This window comes from Aptenodytes patagonicus, chromosome 4, assembly GCF_965638725.1.
Source record: "Aptenodytes patagonicus chromosome 4, bAptPat1.pri.cur, whole genome shotgun sequence".
NCBI lineage: Eukaryota > Metazoa > Chordata > Aves > Sphenisciformes > Spheniscidae > Aptenodytes > Aptenodytes patagonicus.
In genome coordinates this window covers 10,718,053-10,729,948 of record NC_134952.1, presented here as the reverse complement: position 1 = coordinate 10,729,948, position 11,896 = coordinate 10,718,053, and the positions used below count along the sequence as shown (strand labels likewise).

At 41.2% G+C, this 11,896-nt stretch overlaps 1 protein-coding gene across 4 annotated transcripts in view; it reads right to left on the bottom strand.

The window, feature by feature from the left end:
* Positions 1-9,242: 9,242 nt before the first annotated feature.
* Positions 9,243-11,896, bottom strand: part of DOK7 (docking protein 7) — a 69,945-nt gene continuing 67,291 nt past the window's right edge. For all 4 annotated transcript variants that reach the window (XM_076335859.1, XM_076335861.1, XM_076335862.1 and 1 more), the window contains one exon: positions 9,243-11,048. In XM_076335859.1, coding sequence (XP_076191974.1) covers positions 10,912-11,048 — 137 coding nt within the window. In that variant the 3' untranslated portion in view covers positions 9,243-10,911. The remainder of the gene's footprint in view (positions 11,049-11,896) is intronic.

The following is an 11,896-nucleotide window of genomic DNA, read 5'->3' as shown; positions in this document are numbered from 1 at the left end:
TAGATGCTACACACCGTTTCTTCCCCAGACTATCACTTTAAGGGCTGTCTTTAGCACAGCAGGAGCTGCGTTATCTTACAGGTTTATCTTCCTCATTATTTTTTTCAATTTTTCGAAGTGAATGCAGACTAGAAATGTATGCTGTACTGTGTGGAAGGTGCAGACTTCACGATGTCCTTCATTTTTCCCTCTGGTAGAGTAAGAAATCCATGTACCACAGGTCAGTCTGGTGTTCGGTGGCTGTAGCCTTGTTTTGTAACTTGGATGTGGAGAGGCTCACACCACTGGCTCCTGGGTGAAGAGTTATAACGTGCACTAAACACATCAGCAGAGGAAAGGAACTAGGCAAAGCACTGAAATCTGAGCAGTTCCTGCTCAGCAATCCTAGCTGGGTTGTACAAGAATGGAAGAGCTTTCACTGAGCACGTTCAGATACTGCTGCTGCGGGAAATCTGTTGCACAAGGGAAAGCAACGTGAGTATCTCAGCCTACAATAAAGGCGGGCAGAGTAGCGGTACGCTCCGCACAAGAGGGCACAGCAGAAAGCTGGGTTTCAGGTGTGTACCTGAAATAGAATATGCTTCTTGAGGAATGTCTGAAGAATTTTGGAATAGCACGGGGTGCTGGATTCACGGAACACATAACCAGGGTCAGATCAGCAGTGGTAAAGGTTGTCTCCAAGTGCAGAGCTGCTTCAGCGCAGGCTGTGAACAGAGGTGATGGCTGTACCATGTGGTGACGTCTGTACCACCACACCATGACAGTAATCGGGCTAAAAGGCCAGGTAGGCTCCAGCAGAGAGAACGCTTGGCAAGCGCTTCAAAGTACAAGAGGCTGACAAAATATTTACATGTCACAGTAATTTAAAATTAGGGGCGAGTCAGGTCACCAGTGGCAAAGGTTGGAGACTGGGGTCAGCGCAGTCACCTCACTTCAGTTATTTACCATAGCTGTTAATGAGTCATTGGGCCCAAAGATTGTTCACACAGACCTAGAGGAGAAAAAAATATTAAACAGCAGTGTTTGCTGGCCCCGAATCCAACTTCCCCCTGAAATAGTCTGTAGCTGAGTTAGAGTCTGCAACAGCATAGAGAAGACATTAGGAATACTCTCCATTCCTGTCAAGGCTCTTTGGGGCTTTCCCTATTTCTTGGGATCTGGGGACAGTGCATAGGCTAGCGAGTTGTAAAGTCTGATTTCACTCTTGTTTCTATGGTCTGCACCTTACACACATCAATATATGTACAAGTCAGTTAATTATTGCAGTTTTTAAGCCTTCAAGGACAATTCATGTGGCCAAAATAACAAGAGTGGGTAGTCTTTGAGACATTAAAGATTAAAAAATAGCTTGAGTCACCACTCTTGTATTTCTGTAAATAGCAACAAAAATTCAAAGCCAAGAAAAAACATATAAATGAAATATGCCTACAGGTCTGTACCTAGTGCAAGGTGAATAATGGAGTTCATAGGTGAGACTGCATGGGCGAGACATCTGAGTAGGAAAGAACTAACAGCTTTTAAACAGTGGTTGAACCTTCTCCTCGACCGGTATTTTATCTGATCCTTTTGTAATTATTCAAATTACCAAGTTTTTCAAACCACTCTGAGAAACAATTTGAAATACAAAAGTGGGAGCAAAAGAAGGAGGAAAGAACTGCATTTCTTAGGGGGAAAAAAAAGGATCAGAACGTTTTATGTTTTATACGGTCTGTCAAATTCTGCCCTGAAAAAGAACCTCAATTTAATAAACATGTCAGTGATTTCACGTAGGACAGATTTTATTTATTAAACAGGTTGGGGGTGGAAATGAGAGGAAAATGAATACATAAGGCATTAAATACAACAAAAACAACCAAGTCTTTTTTAAAATAAACGGTGTCCTACATGCTGGTAGAGTAGCTCAGATCGCATCATTCTACCAAGACAAATAAGGAACAGCCACTATGCAGATGTATTGCTGTAATGATTTCCCCTCTTCCCTCCCAAGAGATTCTGATGCCTAATAGATGAGGCGCAGCCGGAGTATTTAAATTCATCAAGTAGAGCTCATTTACATTTTGTAAGCTGAGGTGCCATCTGATTTCCCTGGTAGGGCTCTCCTCCTGCCTGCTACGTCCCTCTAGCCAGGGTAATGTGGCATTGGCACAGAAGGAGACAGAGAACAAGAGAGAGAGAAACCAGCTTAGCTTCCAGGACACGGCTGCCTCAACAGCTGGTCTTGGCTGAGCACTTAGAAGGGCTTCACGCCCTGACGGGAGCAGAGGCAGCTCCCAAGCTCCCAGCTCAAGAACGCGAAGCACACCTGTGTGTACGCTGCCTAGATCCCAGCACACAGGGTCTGCAGCTCTGCTTAAGCAGGCATCTCGCCCGCTGGCCCCGAAGGGAGCTGGCGGGGCCCTAACTCATCGTATTTTCAGTTCTGCCATTTATTCAATACGTGAGTTTGGGTGAATTGGTGCAGGTACAGTCCATGAAAGAACGTAGGTCCCCAGCCAGGATCCAGCGTGCCACAGTGCCCAGAAACCAGAGCATTGCACTGGGAGCCAGGCTGCTGAGAGCTCCTCTGCAGGCCCTAACCCAGGATCACGTGCCAAAAGCCCAAGTACAGTGTTCAGCTCAGGACTAACGCAGGCAGAGGTAACACGCAGTTCACGTGCTTGGTTCACAACGTGTTCATCATCCACAGACCTTCCCTGTCATCATTTGGCACTGCTTCAGAGAGGTATTTGGGTTTCAGGTTTGTTTTGTTTGTTTGTTTAAAAGGTGCCATTTCACATACAAAAATCTACCAGTAAGTAGTACACAGGCAGTTCCAAAATAATTTTTAAATATAATTTTTCTTTCCATAGCATTTAATTAGAATAGAAGAAATAAATAAAAAAGCCATGAAATATAAGTCAATAAATAGAATAGACCGTTGCTTTCTGTACAAACAGACCTCCCCTTGTAACAGAGAACAGGGAGCTATGAAAGGCGAAGACTGCATTTTCCATATACGCTACGTTACCTAACAAACAGCTTCTAAATACCAGAATCAACATTTCCAAATACAACACACAGTTAACATGTATTCAGGCCATTCACATAGCACCTGTTGGGAAGCACGTTGTTAATCTACAGAAAAAAAAAAGACTGTATGGATTTCTTTTACTAGTGTCCACAGTCATAAAATGGAAGCGTTCGTAAAATCTGTCCACTTGAGCCAAAATAAATTCATAAACTCTCATCCACAGTAAATATTTCAAGTTCAGCCATATTTGGTGCAGCAATGGTTGTAACCCAAATGCTTTTATCAGTGGCCCTTAATGCACTTACATATCCAAATCTTCGTGTATATTATCCCACCACACAACAGAAGAGCACTCTCCTAAATCAAAAAGAAAATAATACACAGGTATTAATGCTTACCGTGCGAACGTAAAAACAATGGCTACATTAATATAGCATGTAGATATTGTTCCTTCACTGATGTGTTAACTTATCAGAAAGCTGCACACATCCATTTTAATAAAACTAATCCTTTTCAGTCTCAAAGGTTGCCTGTCAAGAATTGGTCTACTGTAACTTAAACCTGGTGATTTCTATAGGGCAAGTGACTGTTGAATCACTTTGAAATAAGCCTCTTTCTTACTAAAATAAAATGGTATTTAATGTTCTGCAGTTATTTTCCAGGCAACTTTGAAGAGGGAAGGGAGCTACATTCTTTCAACAACTGAAACACACTGAGAACTTGAAACCCAGTAATTTGCAATGCTTGGCATCAGATCTGGGAGTCTAACCTCAAAATTCAAATCTCAGTTTCTAATTCAAGAAGACATCTGAACCGGAACCATTAACTAAACGGTCCTTCAATGGGGAAAGCGTCCATTCTCCTACCGCAGTTCAGATCCAGGTTCTGGGACTCCATTTACATGACTCCCGAATATGCCCAGTCACAGTGTAAAGAGTCTTCCTTCACACCAGTTCCTGGGGCCATTGGTCATCTAGTATTTGCTCCATTTTGAAGTTCAAGAAAACAACAGGGGAGTGAGAAGAGCTATGGGCAAAAAGTGGCATCTCTGAAAGAAGAGACTTCCATGGCAAGAGCTTAGGAATCGGGGGTTACTGCTCATTTCAGTTCAACAGCAGACTGCTGGCGGTGGGAAAGGCCATCATTTTCTCCCAATTTTTGTAAGGAAGTTTTCAGATTGTACCTTGTTCCTAATCTGTACCGAACTGCCAAAGATTCTTACAGGAAAAACACATGCCAACAGTCTGAACACCTTCTGCACAGGTAAATGCGGCCTGGAACACCTGAGTTACCCTTCTCCAAGCCTTTCTCCAGGCAGCTAATAATGATGATCTATACAGGATGCATACAATGTTTGCATCAGCCTCACTTTGCTGGTGTTGCTGAACCCTTACCGCTGATCGATTGTTTCAGGTCTTGTGCAAACTGACCCTCATTCCCCTGCAGAGAAATGAGCTTTGCAGAACTGCAAAACAAAGGTTTCGTTCATGAGTAGTTATTAAATCAGGATAAGAACATGATTTTCCAGAGATACTCTTAGGAATTGTTTTCCTTCTCACTTTGTTGCCATCTGTATAAACAGCTATGCTAGAATTTTGGAAAGAAAAAAACCAGCCAGTGTACCCAAATAGGTCAATGAGAAGTCCAAATCAAAGTACTGCTGCAGTACATATCTAGCATTACAGAAGAAACAGGAGTGAGCATATTTAGCCGCAAGCATACAGTGAGAATAAACATACATTCTCTTTAGCTCCTTCAAACCAAGGAACAGAGCAACTCACCCTATTCGGCTTTGACCACTTACAGCTTTCCAGTGACACAGCGGAGACTGAGAGCAGGGGTAGGTAGTTCGGCGTTTTCACGTTGACAACCTTGCTGCTTGGCCATCAGGTTTTGTTTTTTCCAGTTGCTTCTGGCTCTTCCTGCACTGCTGAGGGCAAACACCATGCTGATATACAGAGAGACAGGGTTCCCGTCACAGTCCAAACTGAAGATGTGGCCAGCTGCAGGCTGTAACTTGCACCTTGATGGTTCCCCAACCAGGTGGACAGCAATGAGAGGGTCTAAACGTGTTGAATGTTGTCAGTGTAAAGGGGGGCTCGGATGCAGGAACGCATGCTGGAAGGGGTATCTAGTGTCAGCAAATCTCAACAGCAGCCCACCTGGGACTTCAGTCACCGTAGGAAATGCATTCTCACAGCTACCACTTATGGTCACTAGTCTCATGCATTCACCGTAAAAAGCACAGAGATGGCAAAAATTCGTCTAAGACCAGTTCCTGGGCTTTCAATAGCCCTGATCCATCTCTAGCAAATCTCCCAGCTATTGTAAATAACACTGGTATAGCTGAACACAGAATCAGGTGCACCTCCATGTCAAGCCAGGGTGCTCTTTGTGTCATAGCAGGGCCCAGCTCTGCCCAGCTCCCACCATCCCTCACCCAACGTACATGCTAAGCTTTCATATACTTTCCACAGAGGAGAAGAGCCAGACACAGAGGGTAATTCCCTCCAAGGTCTAGACCGCATATACAGTACAAACTTGAACCATTTGCATGACTTGACGCAAGGACAATGAGACACACTCTGTCGCATGTACAGCATGGCAGTCTGGCTCTTTAGAGTGGACATCAGCATTAACCATCGCACAGTTTCCACTCCGTTCCTGGTAGAGACGGTGCCAGCACACCTTCTGTTCGACTGAGGACACAACAGCAACCTCAGCCTGTTCCAGGAAACTCCGCTTCCTTGCTACAACCACACTTCGTACAAGAAGCCGGAATCCAGCCGGCAGTCTCCAGCACTGACCCAAACACTACATTTTACAGACTCAAATACTCTTCTGTCACCCTGTCACTGCCCTCCTTCTGTCAGCACAATAGCTGGCAATGGGCAGCTGTTGCTTTCCAGCTGTCTGCTGACACCTACCTACTTCTCCATCAAACTCCCAACATGAATTTTTCCCATGCTTCCCAATTTATGTCCAGTACTGCTGACTGCTGGTAGGAAAAGGACAAAGAGTGTTACAGCAGCCAAAGGCAGTCCACGGGGTACATCTTCCAACTGCAGCAGAGAGAGACACCAATGTGTGATGAATCTGAGCAATTCATTACATAATACAACTTCGGTATCCAAAGGCCAGATTCCCTCCCGAGCATGCAATCTGCTCTATTTTCTGTATGTGAACTATCCATAAATTGCCAGCTCAGCCCACAGAGGAGTAAAATTTAACTTATACAATAGCAGATGCTAGGGCACTTTTTTTTTTTTTTAGGGATTTCACAACAGTATAATGTACTATAGAGACAAATTACTGTCATGCTAAATCTGCTTTCTGATCCCACCCCCCCACTGCACATTCCTCAAATAAGTTGACGCTTATTATTTCAGTAAAATGGTGATGTTACATACGCCTCTGTGTACACAGTGGGATAATAAATCTGAATTATTTCTAGATGCTCTGATGCAGACAAATGTTTGAAAGCAAGTAAGTTTTAAAGTTAACTTTCACTTACCCTAAAGTTTTTGCTAAACTCAAAGTTTACTTGGCAGCTGCACTTTCCTAAACGTGCCCACTGCCTTATAAAGCTATTCGTTGTATCGGAATCCAGGATGTGAATTGCATGTATTTTCCTGTCACTTATGTTCCAGCCTTTCAAAGAAAAGTCCACAGCATGGACTTGGTTGGTTTTAATCTGTAACCGCCTGATCATCACTGTCCTAAGCCTCAGAGTGAGGCTACCCTGAAGCCTGTCATCTTTCAGGGAAAGCGTAAAACTGAACTCATCAGAACCCATCCAAATTTTAAAAAAAGGGCACTTTTCCTTAATTCTACTCACCTACGCTGAAAAGACGCATCTTCACAGAGCTACTCCTTACAAATATCCATTTAATAACTTCTAATTCTTCCATCCTTACTCTGTTTTGTTTGCTCTTATTGCTCTATGATGTTAAATGAACATTTCCTTTCAACCTAGACTGCAAAGTAATGTTTGTATGACTGGCTGAATGAGAGCTGAGCATCTTCCCAGATAAAAGGTGACATAAAAACATAACAGCACTTTCATCTGAAAAAATGCATAATTTTAACAGAAATGAGTGGCTCATAACCCATAAAATTCTATGTCTTCTTCCTGTGGTCATTTTAGCAATAGTATGTGTGTTGTCCCAGACAAACTAGAAAAGGTGCTTACCAAAGGGTGCATGTCTCAGCATCTCATAAAAACATGTAATCACTCATAATTCAAATTTGGGTATAGTTTTCCAAGCTGCAGTAATTAAAACTGTTTTGTTTACAGCAGAGAGGAAGACAAGGAATTTTTCCAAGCTATTTGCTAAAAACAGTTCTTGGGGCAGTTTTTCACACATGTTTAGATGCCTAAAGACACCTGCTGGCATTTTCCACACGTAGGTGCCAGAGCACTATTAAAACCCGGACAACTATTTGCATTGTTGGGCAATTAAATGCCTCCAAAGTCCAGCCCTCCATCCTGCAGCACATGTTAACTTGGAGAAATTCCATCACCCAAATACTCACATATAAAAATGTTCCATAACAGCTTATGAACAACGCCATAAAACCCACTGAAGTAGTAGTTACCTTTGGCAGTAAGCTACTGAGTAGGACTATCAGGAAGAAAGAGGTACGTACACAACATACTAGCGGTTATGCCCAAACACTGCACGTGCTGACGGTATGTTTTCTCATCACTGAGAGCACTTCTGCCGTGTTAAAGTACTTCAAGAACATCTTACAGAAGTATCAGCCGCATCACTTTGTTTTGTTCGTCTGGTAATTAATTACTCATACTCCTGGTAAGGGCAGGAGGAGATCTGACTCTGGTAGAATGCTAAATTAAAAATGAGCAAAGCCTTCTTTTTTACCAGCAGAAGTTACGAGTCACACTTATCCCCAAAAGCGTGGAAGACCTTTTGCTTTTTTTGCAAAGAGCTCTGGATCTGGAATCATCCTATAGCAATCACAAACTGTATTTTAGATCACTTACGCACAAGTTTTATGCAAGGCGTGTGAATAAACCCCTAACTATTTGTGCATTAACAGCAGTGCTAGAGTTGACCCATGGAAGCTACGTGGTGAGCACAGGCCTGCTCATAGGATTATGGTTTGACTTCCTTTTTCCCCAGTTCGCTACTGGAAGTTGAAGGCACATTATTTTGTTTATTTAGGAAAAAGGTTTTCCGTTTCTGTAAGCTCCTGTTGTTCAAATGCGAAAACTTTAGTTTCTTCAACAGAAGTGTCAAGCCTATAACTTGACAGGGAGGCCTGCAAGGTACTACAAAATCAACAACCAACCAGTTTTTAACAGATGCAACAGTAAGGCCTCCTGCTTCAGCATCCTAAACATACTTTAGAGCATGAGAATATGAAGTGAATTTAAAAAAGAAGTGAAAGTCATCATCCGTTCTATTTGTCCTATTCAGGTGAAGTAAAAAAAGGAAACAGAAGCCTAAAAAGTAAAATACTTCATTTGTGGAAAGCCTTATAGGACAATTATGTTGATGTTAACAAAGCCTATAAGTACAAATTTTTATCCAGCCATCTAGCTAATCGTAGCTGAAGTTACTATGACGTACACAAACGCATGTGCACGGAGAACCATGTGCATGCACAGATCCACAGCCCTGTTCAACCTGAAAAACATATTTTTAAAATTGTGACTCCTCCTGTAGGGCCAGCAGCAATCTGATGACTTTTACTATTGTGTCAAATCTTCACCCATGCTGCAAGTCCAGGATTCAATGCAAACAATTTTGAGCAACGTACAGAAAGGCAGCCTTTGTAGAGAGCCTGGGTAATATATTTTCCTGGTAAATAGATTTTTACGATAGAAATATTGCAGCTTCCTTGTATATCATGATGGAAAACACTGCATTTCATGTGCATCAGGCAAGCTATGCTCATTTTAAATATTAAATATAAATAGGCACATAGCAAGAGATTGAACCCTGCAAGTCCCCCGGTGGAGGATCCTTAATTGAATAGCAGTTCAGTTAGATAAACCTGGTCCCAAGGAGCTATAAGTCCAGGCCATTCCAGTTGTACTGAATATGTGTTTACAAAGCAGATCACCACTGTCCATTTGTCAAAAAAGAAAAATCTTTTAAACTGGGAATCTCATAAGAAATATTTCTTTTCCCTTCAGAAATATGCTAGGCTGGTAAAGAGAAAAGTACCTCTGAGCACAGGACAGATGACAATGGCAATTGTCAACTCTCAAACACATTTTTCTTTATTTGAGAGATTTCTGATATTTTACATTACTATTGAGGCTACATTCAAATAAATTTGTAGGTTAAATTCTGCCTCAAAAACAAACATCCGCCTCTCCTTCTAAGTCACCTAGTGAAATCCTCACTGGCACAAAACTTCCACTCACCAATATAAATAATAATGCATATCTGAAAAACAGAATTGGGCTGTGATATTGTATCTTAAGAGAACACAGTCAAGAAATCATAATACCCAAGATATCACCCCCGATAACTTCTGAAGCCAAAGCTGATATGTTATCGCAGGCCAAAATTTTTTCTTCATAAGTACACTGCTTTGTTAATGTAGTGTCACTGCCATAACATTTTATTTAAATAACATTTTGTATCAGGGCAAATACATAGAACACAAGAATTACATCGACAATGCAACACAAGAAACTAAGTCAAGTTTTGAATCACAATCTCAGGGTACAAAAGCAAGATGTCAAACACTTGTCGATAAACCTATATTACGACATAGCCTGCTGTGCCTCAGTTCTGTAGCATCTCTGAAGACATCATCCTCTTTCTTACACAGAACTGGTTTTATGCTATTTAGGGACAGCAGAGAATTATTCAATGAAAGTTTTAGATTCAAGGTGGATGATCCGCTTTTGATGCTGGTTTACATTAGGGAAAGTTTTGGAGATACAAATAAAAGAGTCAATTTTCAAAAGTGAATATTTCTTTTGAGTACCTTGATTTTAAGATATTCTGTATGAGAAACCTGAGACCTGATTTTCAAAGTGATACGTATTTTCAACTCCAGGAAAATTGCTAAGAATTACGGGTACTCAGCAACTATGAAATCAAAGCCTATGGTTTGACACAGGGTTTTTAAGAACAGAGGCAACCAAAATGTCCCTTCACATTACTTCGGTTTATAGGCATAATTAAATTAAATAGCTTGTTTGTGTGTGCTCTTGCCTGTATGCATACACATATGCATCCCTGACACTGCAGCTTTTAAATCTGAGCCGCTTTAGCCAAAGCTACGGAACCCTTGGTGAGGTATAAAACTGAATTACCCATAGGTAAAGTTAAGCACGTCCATAAATAAGCATATAAATGGAACAAAACTTTGCCTGCAAAAAATCAGGCACTGAATTTTCTTGCTTTTGTAAGAGTCCATTAATATATTAATAGAGGTTTTATGTATTTTATACACTTAGATATATACAAATATTTTATCAGTGATGTGTGCTTACATACATACATATGCACACATGCAAACATATGTGTACACTTACCACGCACACACTCACATTCCCTTATCCGCACACATTCAAGTTCTTTATTTTTAAAGAAAATGCCACCATTTAATAAACACTGGAATTGGTTCCAGGTTCTCCAGGATTTTGGAGTTATAGAAAAAGGTAACTTACATCTGTCATTGCATATGAAAAAAAATCAGGACTTTACAACCAAATTAAAATAAAAAGAAAGACCATGCACACCCCTCATGCTACCAGTTTTCCAATTAGGAATCAAGATTTTGGAATGAATCTGGTATAAATGAAATAAGCAATGGCAGCTTTTTGTATGAGCGTTTTTTACAATAAATATGAATCTTTTGGAAGATAAATTAGTACCAATTTATGGTGAGCAAAAAGTTCTTTCCTAGACAGGTCATTGCTGAGCCCCCTTCTTCTTCTGCTCCAGCTCCTGCAAGCGTTCCTCCCGGCACTGAGCATGCTGTATTCCCACTTTGTGGGCTGTCTCGGTGGCTGCAATGTCAATCTGTGCATATCGGGATGATCCACTCCCTGAAATACCAAATGAAATCATGTAAAAGACTATATCCCTGACATATTCCTGGGTAAAACTGACTCAGGGTTAAGCTCTTGAGACACTTCTTCCACAGATTTCCTATATGATCTTGGTCTGGTCTTAAAGCAAGCTCTGTAAAGGGAGTAAGATGATAACCACAACTTAAAAAAAAAAAAAACTCAAAAGCTTTGTTATCTACTTATTTTAACTATCTGGTTTTCTTCAAATAAGCAAATGAACCACTTGCATTTCTGCCCCAGGTTTGAATCTGCACCCCTACTCCTCCCAGTAGAAGACAAAATGGAACTCAGCTCTCCCACTTCTGGGAGGCTTCATCAGCAGGCTACTAGTAAGTAAATGAATAACACCTGGTATTTGGAAAGAAAACACCATTGGTAGGGCAGCTGGCAGGGATTCCTCTTCGTTTGGATTAGGCACTCTGTCAACGTTTACCAGATCAACCTCCTTCAGCCTTAGCCAGAATGACAATTTAGTCCAATAATTGGCAATACGGGAGATAAAAGCTGCTCAGTCTGTTCAGGAGCAGAACAGTTCTGCATGGGCGCAGACATAAAACTCCAGAGGCTGGGAAAAGTTTAGTATGAAAAAATAAAATATTTATGGTCATTAAAGGCACCTTCAAAGTTATACAAGTTGAGCTTGGGAGGGTAGCTGACATTTAGGAAAGTTTATGTCCATTTATGGAATTTGGCTCTTCATTCTTAATGCCTTGGTTCACTGTCTTTAAAATGAAGATAAAACATCACTTTTACATCTCAATAGGGTGTTGTACAGGGAACTACATTAAAGCCTGGGAGAAGCTTAGAATTACTTAACTACAGCC